Source organism: Siphateles boraxobius, unplaced genomic scaffold (genome assembly GCF_051911475.1).
Source record: "Siphateles boraxobius isolate OS27281-9 unplaced genomic scaffold, OSU_SipBor_1 22, whole genome shotgun sequence".
Taxonomy (NCBI): Eukaryota; Metazoa; Chordata; class Actinopteri; order Cypriniformes; family Leuciscidae; genus Siphateles; species Siphateles boraxobius.
The window spans coordinates 25,611,512-25,630,081 of NW_027508833.1; the positions used below are offsets into that span (position 1 = coordinate 25,611,512).

Sequence of the window (18,570 nt, forward strand, 5' to 3'; positions counted from 1 at the left end):
CACCTCAGGGTTGTTTAAGATGTTCATTATGACAGGGCAGTGAATGGTTGAGGCAGTGTTGCTGTGTGAGGCCTGAAAGTTATATGTATATATAAAAATAAATAAAAATCGTACTCATCCCAAATTTTTAAACGGTAGTGTTTTAATTTAAATGCATTCTGATTTTCTTTCTTTTTACTCTCTCTAGGCCCACACTCTCAAATGAATCGAAAAAACACAAGGCAAAAGCTTCACGATGGTCTGAAATATGTTGACAGTTCATTGTGATTCACCCTGAATTCCCTACACAAAATCAAATAGGAAACCTTAACCCAAATGTACATTACACATCTTCTGCATCAATTTCCTTTTGCAATTAGTAAAACACTGCGTTTCCATTAAACCTAACTTTATGAAGTGCCTGATTCCACTTTCACGCTGTCTTTTCTTTCCATCACTGTTCATTAACAAGAATCCAAATCAGTTGGTTCCTGTCAGGACAAAGAGAGCGAGCAAGTGTGCGCTACAGAGAGAGAGAAAAAGAGAAAAATATGCTGCGGTCTTCAAAAACTGTATGGAACCGTTCCTCCTCAGACACATTCCTTCAAAGGATTTCCTTATTATACGGTGAATGAAGCATATAAATAACAGAAATATGAGGTTTTATCCTTCCAAATCCTTTTATTAAACATTGACAATATTCAGAGCCAACAGGACTTATTGAAGGTGAACACACACTTCTAAAAGATCTGTTTCTTGTTCAACAGATTCAGGAGAAAGAAATAGTACATTACTTTTGTTAAGTACTCATTAGGGTATGTATAACACTGACATAAGAAAGCATCAAACTGGCCATTGTCAGTGTATAGTACTAAGTGCCTTCTCTTCTTCAAAGTAGAGCTGCACAATTCTGAACATGTTTAAAAAAATAAAATAAACAGAGATCACGGTTCTCCCATGATTCAGAATTACTGCAGTATATTTAAAAAAATATATAAATTTGCTTTTTTTTTTTAAATGGTTTGAATGTATGATTCACTGACTACGTTTACATGCAGCCAATAACCCGTTCAAAACCGGGATATTAGCAATAACCCGGTCACGCACGGCCATTTAAACACCGGCAAAAACTCGAATATGCTCATATCCCGGATTTTAAAAACCGGGATATGATACCTGGGGTACCCCTTTTCTAATCTGAATTGTTGGTCATGTAAACGCGTATCGGCATATCCCCATAATGATATGTGTTTTGCGCATGTTCTATTCGCAAGGAATCTTGGTCTTTTGAGTAGAGGAACTTCTCGGCGCATACAAAAACCCGCGTGCAGTATACCGGAAGTAAACATGGCGAGACGCAGCACAGCATACTTTTGGAGCGAGGTCAGTACCAGCACGAAAGCGTGATCGCTATCTGCCTCGAACTATTCATTATCCACGTGCTGCTGCTGTTGTTGTTGTCTTTGGATACAGGAAGAAGAATCGGAAATGACGCATATTGCGTCTTAAGGTTGTCCGTACGTCCAGACGCTAACCGTACGTCCAGACGCTAACCGTGCGTCGCCGTTTACATCGGGATATTGCAATTCCATGTATAAAGGAGTAACTCTCTCTGCTCACGCATGTAAACGGGTTATTCCTAATGTTTCAGAAACCCGAATAGTGACCTTAACCCGACCATAACACAAATATTAGCTGCATATAAACGTAGTCAATGACCCCATCATAAAAGGTGTGTTCGACTCGAAGCGGCACTGCGCAGACTGGTCGATTTATGACATCAAAGTACCGCAAGAGCAATTAGAGGGCAGACGGCTCGGTATTCCTTTGAATTTCTCTTGTGGTACTTTGATGTCATACATAGATCGGTATGTGCAGCACCGCTTCAAGTCGAACTTAAGCATCTTTTGCAGCGATTTTTGTGTGACCATATCAGTGAACACCCCAGATCACTCGGTGAGTTTCACGTTTTTGTAAACTAAAGTTTAATGTGTTTTATGAATGATATTGTTCCAGTGCCCCTATGAAACAATTGTGGAGGTGGGGGCGGGGGGGTGCTAACACAGAAACCGAAAATTCTCGGGACGGCAGCATTTGTCCAAATTTCAATCTTTACCGTTCTATTTGATCAGAAACTATCTTAAAACAGGGCTTTAAGTGTAAAATACCGAACTTGTCCTTTAATAGCGTGTGTATTACTAGGATATTGGTTGTTTATTAGTACCTTTAAAGGTACTAATAAACAGTTAATTGTTAGTTAATAGTAAGAATTGGACCCTAAAGTGTGACAATTTTTAACTACAAGCTGTGCTTTTTAGCAGCTCAGCAGCCGACAGGAATGTCCACATCTCATTCCCATATTTCTATTGGACACTGACCCAAAATAATAAATATGCAAATATTTCTAATGAAATTATATTTGACACAACACCAGCCTCTGACCTCTACTCATCCACCTACAGTGAAGAAGGGCTACTGATGAACAAGATTGATTGACTAAGCAGACACCATTGAAATCTAATGACAGACACTATGACATGCTGGCAGAAGCCTAGAGTGCCTAATGGAAGTGAGACAGTTGTGTCAAGTAATGAGTCAAATTAACATTGAGACAATCACAGAATTATGATTAGGAGGCGCCTGTGAGCGCAGCGAAAAATGCTAATGCTAGCTGTCCCTCAAAACAGTGCAAAAGTCACGAACAGTCAAAAAGATAAAGCACTGTCCTGTGATGCTTCAAACCATGACTCAAATCTTCAACTTTGTTAATATTTATAAACATTAATATTTATAAATTATAAAATATGTATTAATGTTTTCAACTTTATTCATATTTATAAAATATGTGTGGTTGCCACAGAAAAACAACTTTTCACAAAACATGTTTTTTTCTTTTCTTTAAAAAAACCAAAACTTTTATTCAGCAAGGATACATTAAGGGCAAGATTTACTAAACAGGGCAAATTAGCGTGAGAGAACAATTCCAAAAAAAAGTGCTGATGCGAGTGGAAAGTTCTGACAACATGCAATTTAATGAACACAGACGCAGCCTTATCAATTCCATAATGATCAATACAATCTACCAATTAGCATCTGGTTTGAGACATGCTTTTTTTGGGGTGGTAAATAATGGCGCAAACATTGGTAAATCACCTTGCATGATTTGTTTAAAGACTCTCCTCCCATAAATTCTGCGTCTGAAAGGGATTTATTATTTAATCTAGTCTTCAGTAAATCCTGACAGTAGTTTTTTAATGCCAAAAGAGGGTTTGCGCTGGTGCAAGCTGTTAGTAAATCTGGCCCTAAATTGTTCAAAAGTGAAAGTAAAGACTTTTACATTTAAAAAAAAACAAAAAAAAAACAAACAAAAAAAATGATATATATATATATATATATATATATATATATATATATATGTATATATATATATATATATATATATATATATATATATATATATATATATATATATTTAAATGTTCTTCTCATCAGACAATCCTAAAAATTTAACAGTTTCCACTGAAATATTAAGCAGGACAACCGTTTTCGACAATGATAATAATAATCTTAACAAATCAGCATATTCAAATTATTTCTGAAGGATCATGTGACACTGAAGACTGGAGTAATGATGCTGAAAATTCAGCTTTGCCATTACAGGAATAAATAATTAAAAAAAAAAAATACTGTGTACTGTATTATTGATCAAGTAAGTGAAGTCTTGTTGAGCATACAAGATATCTCTTGTAAAACATTTATTTAAAAATCCTACCAACCCTAAATCTTCATATGATATATATATATATATATATATATATATATATATATATATATATATATATATATATATACACACAGACACACTGTATAAACTATGTCATGATAAGACTACCCCCTCAGAGTTCAGAGGATTTCAGATATTGTTCTTGTTTTTTTTTTTTATAACAGCACTAGCAAACAACTTGAAATGTATGTCTAAAGCCTTTAAAGACTTTAGTGAAAGCAAGATTAAAGTATATCTGGAATCCTTTTAGGCCTCCAGTCAACACATTCTACACCACATTGGACATAGTACGGTTTTCAGGGACACAATCTTCGGCTCCGTTGGAGATGTTTCTCTCCGCTCTCAGAGTGCTGCACAATATGCTCTGTTTCATATGCCGTCTAGTAGGGTGCCAGAGATGAAACGCTCACAAGCCATCAGTAAAAATGACACTGGGACCCAAGCAAACACACATCTACTTCAGTCAGGCAGGCACATACTACTACCATACATCATGATGGGTGATCCATTAATATCAAGAGCCACGGTTTAGACGTGAGCATCTGTTTCATTAATATGAGCCTGAGCTAAACAGTGGGGTCATAGAAATGGCTCATAGACTTGAGATTAATAGCTTAAAGGGGTGGTAAAACACGATTTCACTTTTCTAACTTTAGCTAGTGTGTAATGTTGCTGTTTGAGCATAAACAACATCTGCAAAGTTACAACGCTCAAAGTTCAAAGCAAACGGAGATATTTGCTTTTAAAGAAATCAATTTCTAAGGACTACAGCAAACGGCCGGTAGGGACTACACGACATTTCTCCAGGGTTGCTGACATCACTAACCCCTAAACCCCTCCTCCGAGAATACTAAATAAAGGGGCGAGGCCATTTTATTTTGCTTTGGAGAGGAGTTGTTGTGGTATAACGTTAGTAGGCTGTTGTTGCCGCTATGCCGTCGAAACGCTGTTATTTTCATCTGGATTGCAGGTCCACTTTATTCAGCCTTCCTAGGGACCTAGAGTTTGGGGATCTATGGTTAAAATGTATTTTTAACTCAGTCCCTCTTAATTATTATTACCCAAATCTCGCTCTCCGTGCTGCATATTTTACGGAGGAAAGCTTCCACAATCTTGGCGGGTTCATTGCAGGATTCGCACAACGGCTTGTCCTGAAAGATGGAGCAGTTCCAACTTTAAGAACAGAAGCTGTTGTTTACGGACCACAACCTGTAAGTATGATTTATTTTTCGTCGATGTGTTTTCCTGTAATATTTCGTATTGTTAATTGTACCTTGTAGCAAGGAAGTAAACAAATGACAACGCTGTTTGGCTCTGCTGGTTTGTTAAATGCTCATTCATACTTAACGTTATCCGACAAACACCTAACGTTACAGACTTTTTTTTTTAAATCTCAACAGCGAACTTGGAATTAGTGTAAATTATTCTTTGATTAGAGCTTTTATGTATTGTTTATCTACATGCTTGTTTATCTACAGGGATGCTAAACATGGTTCTGTGTTTGATTTGGCTACTGTGTAGTGCGTTAATAGCTCTGTCCACAGATATTTGGCTACAATTGTTCTAAAAATACAAAAGTAACGGTGGCATACAGTCAGAAACGATCACTATAGATCCACAGTCTTTACTCAAAAAAAATCCCTTGGAGGACTATAGTATAATTTGTTAGAACGATTATATGAAATTCTTGTAATACTATAATAATTAGTACAATTAAATAACAGCGTATCTAAAAAGTAATGAGAGAACAACCAAAAACAAACCTTTCAAAAATGTCGTTTAACAGCCGTTCTTGAACAGGTTCAGGTTCTAAAAGAGCAGTGTAGAATAAAGGTAAAATATATGAAAAATAATGCAATTTTTAAAAAACGAAGCATGAACACATGTTACAGTGCACCCCACAAACACAATCAAGCCTTCGAAAAAATGTGTTTTACCACCCCTTTAAGAGACTGTCAAGGAGATGTAAATTACAAGACCCAAAAGGAATGATATACACATTTCACTATACAAATTAACTGTCATTAATCAGTTCTGTCAGACACAATCAATATGCAATGAAGAACTGAGGAAAGAATAGAATATGATGATAGCAAAGTCATTTATACAAGCTCGGATCCAGCGGTGTGCAGTGGTGTTTTAAAATGAGGAGGGGAAAATCCTCACATATATATATATTATATATATATGTGTGTGTGTGTGTGTGTGTCTGTGTCTGTCTGTCTGTCTGTCTGTGTGTGTGTGTGTGTGTGTGTGTGTGTGTGTGTGTGTGTGTGTGTGTGTGTGTGTGTGTGTGTGTGTGTGTGTGTGTGTGTGTGTGTGTGTGTGTGTGTGTGTGTGTGTGTGTGTGTGTGTGTGCGTGTGTGTGTAAATATAGGTCCCTGTTACACTTAATGTTCCTGGTAAAATAAACATTACATAAAAAAGAAAAAACAAATACAATTCTGTTTTCTATTTTGTAAAACTAATAACTAAAGGCAGTAGCAATTTACTTTTTTTGTGACTAATGTTCTGCTTTTCTTTTTAATAGTTAACTTATTTCAGCAGTCATCAAGTTTGTACACTCTGGTCACAGCACGGACAATTTGCCCAAGCTGATTGCTGTTGCGTGTTTTCCGGCCATTTCAAGTTAGATTTTTTGACGTGACAAAGTGTTGATATCTAAATGGCTGAGTTGTTTCTTTACTTTTTAATTAGTCTTCCCATTAATGGTATCATTGTCTTCATTAAGGCCGATTCAAGATCTCACATAAAAACTAGAGGATGGATTTATCGCACGAACCAATCATATCCAATTGTAGTGCGATTGAGGCATTGTCTCCTCTCACATGACTTTCCCCTATTCATTCTCAATTACCCCCCACCAAACCCAACGCACACATTAGGGGGTCTGTTAAAAGTCAATGGGCTCAGGGGAGGCAAGCCTCCTGCTGTAACTACCCGCTGGTGTCGCTGTTTATTTTTGTAATAACAATTATTTTTTCCTCCAGTTTTTTTGAGGTGACATTAACTCCTTGCCTCCTCGGAGGAAACGCCTCTGCTCGGATCTCATGTTGGACTATTTCAAGGCAGTCTCAAATAACAGTGGAAGTGTGAAATTAGATAAAATAGAAATGAAAAGCTTCATTTAGATCACAGCTGCATCAGTATGTAACCATTATTGTCTGGGTTCTGCACTGACAGTCTTGTTTCTGTTCAATGTTTCTTTGTTTGTCTTGTGCCTGAGCACATGGCTTTGTCTTTGTTTGTGTTGGCCATTTGCTCCTCTTGTACCACCTCCTTGTTTCCCTTTACCACGCCCCCTTGTTTAGTCCTTGTCTGGTCCTTGTTTCACTAATTGTGCTCACTAGGGGTGTCGAAATTAATCGTTTCTATGATGCATCGCGATGCAGACGAGGACGATTCGGTTATCGGTTCAGTAATAGACCATAACCGGTTATAATGTACTGACGCTTTTCTGACGTCATTTGTCAGGTATGTGCTTTGTCGTGATACCATACACTGGCAGAGGGAGGCGAGATGTGTGCGCATAATTGAAAATGCTCCAGCTACTTTAAAAGCCTACATCTGGACACATTTCGGCTTTTATGAACAACCTGGTAAGCACAACCTGGAGAAGACACGCGCTGTGTGCGCTCATGTCACGCACAAATAGAATAGGCAGGAGGTAATAGCTATATTAACTTGATAAACAATGTTAGCCGTGTTCACCCCGAGCTGTTACGCCAGACAGAGCCGGACTGCTTTAGAGTAAGAGAATGAGCTTCAAAGTCACATGAATCCGCAGCCAAAACAAATAATCCAACCGCCTCAATATTGTTCTCTGATTTAAGTATTCGCTGCCAGCCGATGGTGAAATTACAATTATTCTGTGTTGTTACGGGTGATTATAAATGATCGTCATCTTCAACAGTGAACTCTCGACGGTTGATGCGCGTGCCTCTAATGGTGACATATACACTGATGAATGAGCGCTGCTTTTAAATAAACATTTCTTTAAAACAAAATTGATTTGATAAAATTTATTTTCTTAATGGCATAAACAGGCCTTTGAAATTCAAACTGGAATGTCACTTTTTATGTCACTGCGACTTCCCGAACAGACGAACACACACGCACACCAACGGATCACTTTTAAAGTAAATTTGAAAATTGAGGATGCGGTGCATCGAAATGCATTGTGATACCGAATTGAACTGAATCGATGACATGATAATCGTAACCGAACCGAACCGTGAGACCAGTGTAGGTTCACAGCCATAGTGCTCACCTGATCCTCGTGTGCTCTGGTCCCTTTATATTATGCTCCTTTCCCTCATGTCTCTGCTGGTTCGTTGCATGTGTATGAGATTCTTGCTTGTCTACTGTTCCTTTAGACTGTTTCCTGCCAGTTGTAGTTTTTGCATTTTATTCTTTTGAATTAACTTTAGTCTAGTTCCTGTCTTTTGCTTAAGGTTTCTCAAGCCTTATTTATGGTTTCTATTTTTGATTTGTTTTTTTGTTTGTAGCTTCAGTTATTCATTCCTAGTATTTCGTTTGGTTATTTTATTTTCAGTTACATTAGTTTATTTATTTCTTGTAGTCGCTGTGCTGAGTCCGTTTTTATTTCTATTTAGCTTTTTCTTGTTCTCTCTTGTGTTGTTGTGTCTGTTCCTGTCCTCCATCCTGATCCACCCTGGCTGCTGCTTTCAAGACCTGGAAGTGACTAATACAGCTTTGGTTGCAGCTCAAAGTTTCCAGCCTTTGGTTCCTCAAGCTACTGCCTGATCTCCAATCATTTATCTGGTGCTTCTTCATCTCCTCGATTCTCCAGCATTGCCTTGCCTGGGTCGGATCTCATCTGTCTTCCCTTTCACCTGTTGTCTGTCCTGTCCTACTGTTTGGATCATCCTCACTTTTACCATCCCTATTGTGTCTTGTCAATAAAATTCCATCCCTTGGTCATTCTACATTTGGGTCATCTGTCTCCATAACACTGCTGTGACTAAACTGTGACAATTATTGCCTGGTTCAAAGCTAATAGTCTGATTCACTAAAGGTTTCAAGGAGGTATAACTGTGTAGGAACATTTCTCCAACAAACTGACAGATTGTGGCAATCTGTATAAAGAAGAAACGGCAATGAAAAGACTTTTAAGAGACTGTTATATTACCAGGCATGATTGATTGCCAGTGCTGACTTCAGCCATTCCTTCTAAATGGAAAAATTTAAACAACAAACAGGGTTACTAAGCAGCAATGATGTGTATCTCTACACTTGTAAACGTTTTATACCACGCTCTTTACCAAGGTGACATATGACCGTGCCCGACATTTACTGCCATGGACTCTAAATTACCCACAATGCTTTTTTTAGAGGACAGACACCCAACCTACGGGTGACAGAAGAGGACATTTTTCATGCTTAGTACATTAAGTGATGAATTCAATTAGGTGCAAATATGTCCTCAAAAATACTAATACGTCTTCAAAAATAAACACATAAGGTCATAGACATTGCTAGACGCTATTTAGTGGGGGCTTCAACCTTATCCTTCATTGCAGTTCCCTAAAAATCTGCGATTTTTCTGTTATCCTCACATTTGTCAGAAACAGCGGCTGCTGTTTTACAATGCCAAGATCTGGCAGCAATCGGATTGGCTGGCTACGCAAACTGTAAAATGATTAGTAACCAACTCATTATCTTCGGACAGAAATCCGAAACAAAAGTCGTGAATTCTTTATACAATCAAGCTACTTTGGTGTTCACTGATCTATTATTGTGGTATCAGCGATTTAAGATTTAGATCACATAAAACAGTTAATCATGGCCGGTCATTTTACATAATTTGTAATCATTTTATTTCTATAGCACCTTCCATGCATAAAATGCAGTTTAAACCTCAAATTACAATTACTATAAAAAATATGGTAGTAAATTAAATAAAAAATGCTTTAAGCACAAAAAAAATGTGTCACAATCACAAGTTTTTCATTACAATAAGCCAAAACGACAGTGATAGAAGACTTTAAACTGTAATTTTTACATAATGATTAATAAAAATTAATGAAACAAAATAATATGACATTTGTTTTGATAGTGGCAACAAATGCTAGAATTTGGTCTTGGTTCCTAGAAAAAACAAGAATGCTTGGAACTGCTCCACTACTCATGCACGATTGTCTCTTATCCACTCAAAGTATTTGTCAGGTGTTTGGCCAGTATTTGCTGGTCAATTTCACATTTCCTGTTACGTTTCAGATTTTCAAACTTTCCAAACTTTCCAAGAATGGAGATATAATGCTTTATAACGCGTCATGTCATGCCTCTAGAATGTTCTTTAAAGGTTTCCCTTCCCTTACGTCCTATTTACACTTAACACTGACTTATGAAAGGGATCTCAGGATCTGATTCCTTTTCAAATAAATGAAAGCAGAGGCTTTCTGTTTTGTTCCTTCTTAAAAGACTGATGATTGATTCTGTGCAGTATTCACTGCAGGTGTGAAGTATTTATCAGGCTGTATGACGATGGAAAGCCAAAGAGTCTGGCACACACAGAATCTCTGTGGTCCACTATAACAGACAATCACTCACACTCTCTCTCCTTCTCTCCTCCCCAACATTAACCAGCTGTATTTTTCTTCTCCTTATTTGGCCCTTAATTGAGAGAAAAAGACATACTGTAAGATGAACTCTCCAGTTTGAAGTTAGAAAGAACAAGAAACTCTTGCATGGTCAATTAGAAACCCAAACAGTACAGAACACTTTGTAGGGTGAAAAGGTTTGGCATCACATTTTTGAAAGGGACTCATTAGCAGGTTAAATAGATATCAACGAGCAGAATATTCCTGTATAGTCCTCTTTCTACTCGACCATTATGCATTTTCAGTGATCAGATCCTAGGTGAAATGCATTTAAGACGCATTGTGATCTTATCAGGATTGGATCACTAAAACCACATAAGGAGTTTATCTGGGATAGATTCTGACCACATTTAATAAAGTTTTAAAGAAAATTGTCATTTCGTTTTCTGCATATGTATAGTGTAAGTGTATGGAGTTTTAGCTGACAATAATCATAACAGTTCATGGACATCATTATTTAAATTAAGTCTATTCACTTTGGCCTATCATTGTGATATAATGTATTTCAAAAACACTCAAATGAAATGAACTTTGGTCTCTTTAAAATGTAGGTCAGATAAAATTTTGGCAAGTATAAGCTAAAATGTAGATAATTTACTATGAATTCAATATAATGGCTATGCAGGACATTTACCGTTGCTCTGTGAAATTTCGCACACAAAATCCAGTTATTTTAATGGGAATTGGTGCAATGAAGAATTTCACCTAATGGCCGTTGCTGACAGAATAGCTTGTTTATTTTGACATTGCGTTGCACATACAGTCTCACTTTCTTCCGATTGCAAAATTTTTCTGAAGAATGGCAAATGTGAGCACACCTTAACCTGTGAGTTTACTTAAATTCAGAAATGGTGAACATTCAGAATCAAAATAAATCAAATATATTGATTAAATTATTGTATAATATAATATTTGTCTTCCTTCCTTACATTTCCTTAAATAAGTCCTGGGCTATAATGTGATCAATTTGCTGCCATAAACTCTACAACCAACCGAACAAACAAACAGTTAGCTGTGGGATTTGGGCATCTATGGTCGCACAAACATAGACTTCCTGAAGACATTGGAGATGTCAAAAGCTGCACAAATGCTGACTATCACAGCATAGCTTTTACTGATGGGAGACTTCCTCCATCTTGTGTAAGGTTATTCCTGGGTCTATAAAACCCTGACGATCAGGACTACTGTAATGACTCTGCCCTTAGGAAATTACAAGCCATTTCTCAAAGTGCTGAAGGATGCACTCACAGCTAGAACGTTCTCTCCTTCATTCACTTCTGATAAAATCTAGAGTCTGTCAACACTGCTCAGGTTAGCCAGGTTTACAGTCAGAGCTGAACAGGCAACCTGATTAAGCTGAGAAAAGGGCTGAGAGTGTTTTTAAGATAAATTATGAGCAATGTTTGAAAAAAAAAAACTACAGCTGAAAACATTCAGCACAATAAAATACTTCGGTCTGTTTCCAATGCCATTGTATGGGTTTAGATCAGGGTTCCTCAAATTCATTCCTGGAGGGCCACTGGCCTGCAGAGTTTAGTTCCAGCCATAATCAAATACACTTGAACAAGCTAACCAAAGACTTCAGAGTTACTAAAAGATTACAGGTAGGTGTGTTTGATCAGGGTTTGAGATAAACTCCGCAGGACAGTGGCCCTCCAGGAATGGATTTGAGGAACCCTGGTTTAGAATTCTTGTTATATAGCACACAAGTTGTACAAACCAAACGTTATGCTTTTTATTTTTTATTTTTTTTTGCCCTTTTTGACTCTTGACATTAAGTAAATTATAACATTTTGTTATTGTTTAATTTTCATTTTGTCACAAACGTTTTAGTTTCCAGGCCTGTGCTTTGGCTACTACACCGCACCACTGTGTACTCTGCTTTACATTTCATTATAATGGGATCAAGAAGTGAGAAAGAGTAGAGTAAATACAGCTCAGGGGCTTCGCAGGCGTGAAAAGAGGAAGAAATTAATAATATTAGCTTAGCATAGAAAACCTGCTAATCATTTATGTAATTCAGTGTCAAGAACATTTGGTTTCATGAGGAAAATAAATTAAATTAATCAAATTTTAAAACAAAGAGTGATAGAAGCTCTTGTTGAATGAATTTTATCCATTGTCCAAGACTGATGATACCAATAAAAACAAAGGCAGCCTTTAATCAAAACAAAGAGAAGATGACAAAAGAGGTGGTGGTCAATAAATGGAGTTCTTCTCAAAGGTTCTTATTACAACGTTTTTCAGAGTATATCTGGGAGATTATAATTAGAGTATATCTGTGAAGAAGTGTTAACAAAGCAAGACTGGGCCATTATTAAATCGTTCATAGTTCACCCAAAAATGAAAGTTCTGTCAACATTTACTCACCCTTTTGTCATTCAAAAACTGTATGACTTTCTTCTGTGGAAAACAAAAGGAGAAGTTCTTAAGAATATCTTGCTTAGTCTTAAAATAATAAAATTGAAAGAGGACTAGGGCTGTCAAGCTACAAAACAAAAAACAAAATAAAACTTCTTCTGAAGTCATACGATAGCTTTGTGTGAAAAATAGATATAAATAGTTTATGCAAGAAGTAAAGAAGTTAGGCTGTCCAATGTGTGAAGGAATAATTCTTTTGAGTTGACAATTTGGACTGATTCGGTTCTCAGTTCACTTACACAATAATCTGGACACCACAGTTAACAGGTAAATGGGAAAAAAAGATTGTCAGTGAATAATGATTCAAATTTCAGTCTGTTAATAACAAAGCTATTATTTGACTTCAGATGACTTGAAATATAGCTCACAATCTGTATGGGTGTAACGTCTAAGTTTCCAAGGAATCTAAAATCAAAATCAAAGTTAAATTTTTAAAAAAGAATCGACTCAGATTTCATACAAAAGCAAGAGTCCACGAAATAGAGTGCAAAGCACTAACAATGACAGACAAATGAAAGAACCAAACTGAGGGACTTAAAGGTGCAATGTGTAATATTTCTGAGGATCTATTGACAGAAATGCAATATAAGATCCATAACTATTTTTTCAGTGGTGTATAAAGACCTTGCATAATGAACCGTTATGTTTTTATTACCTTAGAATGAGACATTTATATCTCCATAACCGCGGGCACCCCCTTCTATGGAGGTCGACATATTGTGTCGTAATGTTTCAACCGTAGTACACAGCGAACAAACAGTGCTACAGAGCGCGTTTCGTCACTACCTTGAAAAAGAAGTTTTCAGTGGTGTATAAAGACCTTACTTAATGAAACGTTATATTTATATTACCTTAGAATGAGCAGTTTCTATCTACATACACCTCCTTACATTGAAATGCGCCGACATGTTTCTAGAGTAGCCCTAAATGGACAAACGCTTTTCGTTACTATGTTGCTCTTCGTGCAAGGAAGCAAGCTTAGTTCAATGAATAAAACACTGACACAATGATGAACAAGTAACAGTAATATTCACAATAACATATAGTTTTACTGAATAATTAAGTAAACATAATTTCTTAATTTATTCTTGTAAAGAAACCTCATTGCTGAACTGGCTACTCTCTTCTGTCTCAGACGATTACATATTTTCCTGTCGGCCACCGTAACTTTTGTTGGTTGCAATTCGTAACCTCACCACTAGATGCTAGACTTGTAGTCAAGACCGCCTAAACTGAGACCAAGACACTACAAAGACCAGAAGGTATCGAGACCAAGACCAAGACCAAGACAGACCAAGTCGAGACAAAGACCGAGACCAAGTCGAGACCAGAGGGGAAAAAAACTGACTAGTGTACAGTTTTGGGAAAGTTCACTCTCTACATGAAATAGTTTAAAGTTCAGTTCACAAATTTTAAAATGAACTAGTTCAGTTCAGTTCATACTTTACAATTTTGAACTAGTTCATTCAATAGTTCTTTTTTTCCCATATGTTGCTGCAAGCTATTATTTTTCAAAATGATTGCCACAGCCCATATAGAACTACAGACAGCAATTCCTTTATCGGCGGGCAAAGTTTGAACAGAAATGTAAGATTTTTCCCATCCTTATCATAAAACTTGTTTAAATGATCATACGACGCTTCCTTGCTGCATTTTGTTTTGATCACGCATGCGGCGGTGCGATGCTGGTGGCTGGAGTTGCCAGATTGGGTGTTTTTTCCGCTACATATTAAGGCCTGTTTGCAGTGTATTTTATTCTGGTTTTCGCCTGGAAGGCTCTATACTAATCTGGAGCCCTATTGAACAAAGTTAAACTGAGAGTGTGCGGATTAGAACCTAGAACCTCTGACACGGTTGGCGAAAATTCTACCACTGGACCATTAAGATATACATTGTTCAAATAGGCGAAACGGTCACACGAAAATTCAAATACTGTTGCATTATCGAACGTTGTGTCGTCGTGGATATTGTAGTATTGTATTGCTAAATTCCCCGACCACTATGTCGGTCTGAGACAGCGAGACCTAGACAAGGCCGAGAGGTCCGAGACCAAGACAAGACCAAGACCAAAGACCGTCAAGGCCGTGACAAGACCAAGACCACGTAAAAGTGGTCACGAGACATACATCACTACTAGATGCGCTAAAAATCACACACTGCAACTATAAATACCCAGGGATAATAAACAGGTGTGATCATTAAATCAATAACCATGGTGACAAACAAGTGGGGGGAAAATGAGAACAAAGGAAACAGTAAACCATCAGCAAACTAAGTCTGAATCCAAAATCTTCCCTACACCCTCAAATAGCATTATTTGAGAGGACAGCCATTTGTAGTGGTGTCCGAAACCATAGTGGACGTTATTGAGTGCACTCATTCTATCCTACATTGCAGCACAATAATGAGTATACAGCCATTGTACTCTCTACGGCTGTCCAAATTCGCTCACTCATTTTCATTCACTCCTTCAAGTGAACTGTATTAGTGGACTAACGTAGGGAATAGTGATTAAGGGTTTAGGGGGCAATTTCGGATTCAGCTTAAGAGTCCATGAAAATGAAACTAAGACAAACTAAGGCAAACTAAACTGAATGTGAATGTGAAAAAATGTCACAGATGGATAGAATCGTGTGGCGAGGTGGGTGTGGTTTAGCGACTGCTGCAACGGGAGAGAGAGCTGGTAGGTGATCGGCAAGTAAGTGGATTAAGTGAGAAATGATGAAACACCTGATCTCGTTTGCAGTGATTGCCGTGGGGAGGAATAAAAGCCACCTGGAGGCGGGAGGCGGGAAGCAGGTGGAGATAGACGGACTTGGGTCTCACACGTGTTCCAGTGAACGAGAGCTGAAGACAGTGGAAAGAGTGTTTGACTGCATGAACTGAGAGCTGGAGATACAGTGGAAAGAGTGTTCAACTGCATAATCTGAGAGCTGGAGAGACAGCGGAAAGAGTGTTCTGTGAAAAGTGTTCTACGAATGTTGCTGTAGCTGAAGTCTATGGTGAAGGCGCATGTGGTGCAACTTTTGTTTATTTTCTTGATTTTGATCTAATAAAGTGCGAGTCCCAGTCCTGCGAGTCCCATGGGGTAGTAGAAGGAGGGAGGAGCCATGATGGAAATGGAGACGGAGCCTTAGGCGCAGACGGAGAGCTGATGGGACAAAATGACACTGTAGTCTTCAGAGACCAAGACAGAGCCATAGCGACGATCCCCCAAGGTGGAAACAGGGTACCAAAGGGCTGAGGTGGAGCCAGCCAGAGCTGAAGGAGTGGAGAGAAGGAGCATTGTGGATGACTTGGAAGTCTGTGGCACAAAGATTGTGATGTTTGACCAAGGTGGAGCCGGAAGAACGAGGGAGCCTGGTGAAGCCGTAAGGCTGATGGTCCCAGGTGGAGCCGAGGGAGGGAGGAGCCAAGGCGGCAGAGTCAGGGCGACGGGCCGAGGTGGAGCTGGATAACAGCAGGCCCAAGATGGATCCACACCACTGAGGGGAGGCAGAGGAAGAGGAGCCAAGGGGCAGATGGGAGACAGCGGAGACTGGGCATAGGAACTGACTGATTCAGGAATAGGAGGAGGGACAGGGAGGCTGGGTGGGAACACTGCAGACACAGGCAATTCTGAGTTTGGCATGTGATAGTTAAATCAACCACGGTGACAAAAAAGTGATGGAGGAAAGGAAACAAAGAAAACAGGAAACCATAAGCAAACTATGAGTCCATGAAAATGAAACAGACAAACTAAACTGATTGTGAATGTGACAATGGGCCACTTTTAGGCCAATTTCATAAAGCTAAAGTCAGACCATTCTTTTTTTGCTTTAAATCTTGAAAATATACAATCTAATTTCAATAAAAAAAAAACTGCTCATGCAACAAATGTGTAACATCTTTGTTTGGATTGTGAATAAAATGAAGTGGTTGCCTCTAATTTTAAATGGATAATTTTAAATGGCAGATACTTTTTTGTTTAAGGCCAGTTTAGCCTGTAACAGAGCAAATAAACAACAAATAAATTTGATTAAACAAAGAAGAAGAAGAAAAAAAACGGAAACCGGTACTGGAATTGGCCTATTTGTTTAAAAAAAAAAAATAATAAAAAAAAAAAATGGAATCAGCCATTAAAAATCATGATCGGTGCATCCCTTCTTGGGCACCTCATTCATTGCAACTACATGAAAAAGAACATCCTAAACATTAGTTAGTTCTCAAAGAAGTAGTCATACACATTTAGAATGACATGAAGGTGAGTCGATGTTGAAAAATATTATTTTCAAATTTTAATTCAATTTATTTTATTTTGAATTTCTAACAAAGCCAAAGTCAAACTGTGGAAGCCAATATAAAAAACAAATTCCTCTTTATTTGTCCTGCTTTGAGCATCCAACTTCCCTTTCAAGGTAACTCGAGCTGCGTCAAGCTGTATGACCGCCTCTGCGTGGATCTGTCTCAAGTGTTTTTGTCTGTCACTAAGCAAGAGTTTCACTATTTCAAAAAACTATGTATATATATATATTATATTGAGAGACAATGGCGAGCGAACAACAATTTAAGAAGTGTGTTCCTCCCTGCTCGCGCTATTTAACGAGCGGGGATACACACAGCTTATGTGTTGTTTGTTTGGGAGTGCAGCATGCCCAGTCAGCTCTCGAGGGGGCTGATTGTGAGCATTGCGAGCGTTTGCCTCTTAGAACGCTCCGCTCCCGCCGATCACTCTTTGAGGAGAGTGGTTCGGTTCGCGATCCCCGCGGATCGGGTCCCGCTTATGCCGAGGCTGAGCGGCGACGTCATTCGTGGGGATCGCAGATGGATCTAACAGCGGGGCTTGAGACGGGCTCTGCCCTATCTCAGCCCTTACCTGTTAGATCCAGTGCCTCAGTCTCGGGTTCGGAAGCACGCTCTGCGGTTTCTCACCCCGAACTGAGGCCCCAGTACTGCAACTATCCAGTTCTGAGGATCTGGATGTTGTTAGTCTGGATGCGGGAGATGTCGATGATTCGCCATCTCGCTCTCCCGAAAGTGAGGAGCTTATGGAGGTGCTCACTCGTGCTGTTTCTAAATTAAGCATCGAGTGGCCAGCTGTTAGGCAGGAGTCTAGAGAAAAATCTAAATTAGATGAAAGATTTTTGCCTTCCCGTTCTCAACCTCCACGCCGGTGCTTGCCCTTCTTCCCTGATCTCCACACAGAGGTTTCGACATCGTGGAAAAAGCCGGTCTCTTATCGTGTTTTTAGCCCTCAAACTTCCACTTATTCAAACATTGTGGGGGCTAAATCTCATGGTTATGGGGCGATGCCCAAAGCAGAAGAGGCGCTTGCTAGTCATCTTTCTGCTGAAGCTGCATCTTCTTTTAAAGCACCACTTTTACCCTCTAAGCCTCTTAGAAGTACATCAGCTTTAGTGGGTAAGGCGTATTCGGCGGCCGGTCAAGCCTCGGCGTGCCTGCACACGATGTCCATCTTGCAGGCATACCAGGCTGACTTATTAAAGGATGTGAGTGATACTCAAGAGGTCAGCACTTACGTAGTTCGCGAACTGCGTCAGGCTGCAGGTTATCTCTGCGCGCCACCAAGGAGTCGGCCAAGCTAATGGGCCGTACTATGGCAGCCCTGGTGGCCGCAGAGAGGCATCTATGGTTAAATCTCTCTGGTATGAAAGAAAAAGACAAAGCTTTTCTTTTGGACGCTCCGCTCTCTCCTCATGGTCTTTTTGGTGATTCTGTCAATACTGTCATAGATAGATTTCAGGAAGAGAAGAAACAGTCGGC

General features: G+C 38.8%; 2 protein-coding genes across 5 annotated transcripts in view; one reads left to right on the forward strand and one right to left on the reverse strand.

The window, feature by feature from the left end:
• Positions 1 to 18,570, reverse strand: part of chrm3a (cholinergic receptor, muscarinic 3a) — a 177,272-nt gene that overhangs the window by 48,228 nt on the left and 110,474 nt on the right. The window contains exon 3 of one of the 4 annotated variants that reach the window (XM_077239289.1): positions 10,337 to 10,399. The exons of the other annotated variants lie outside the window; for them this stretch is intronic. Within the exon in view, the coding sequence (XP_077095404.1) occupies positions 10,337 to 10,365 (29 nt within the window). The 5' untranslated portion in view covers positions 10,366 to 10,399. The remainder of the gene's footprint in view (positions 1 to 10,336; positions 10,400 to 18,570) is intronic. 4 annotated transcript variants of the gene reach the window in all.
• Positions 1,241 to 18,570, forward strand: part of LOC143746962 (solute carrier family 35 member D3) — a 347,105-nt gene continuing 329,775 nt past the window's right edge. The window contains exon 1 of the mRNA XM_077239294.1: positions 1,241 to 1,362. The gene's annotated coding sequence lies outside the window, so the exon portion shown is untranslated. The remainder of the gene's footprint in view (positions 1,363 to 18,570) is intronic.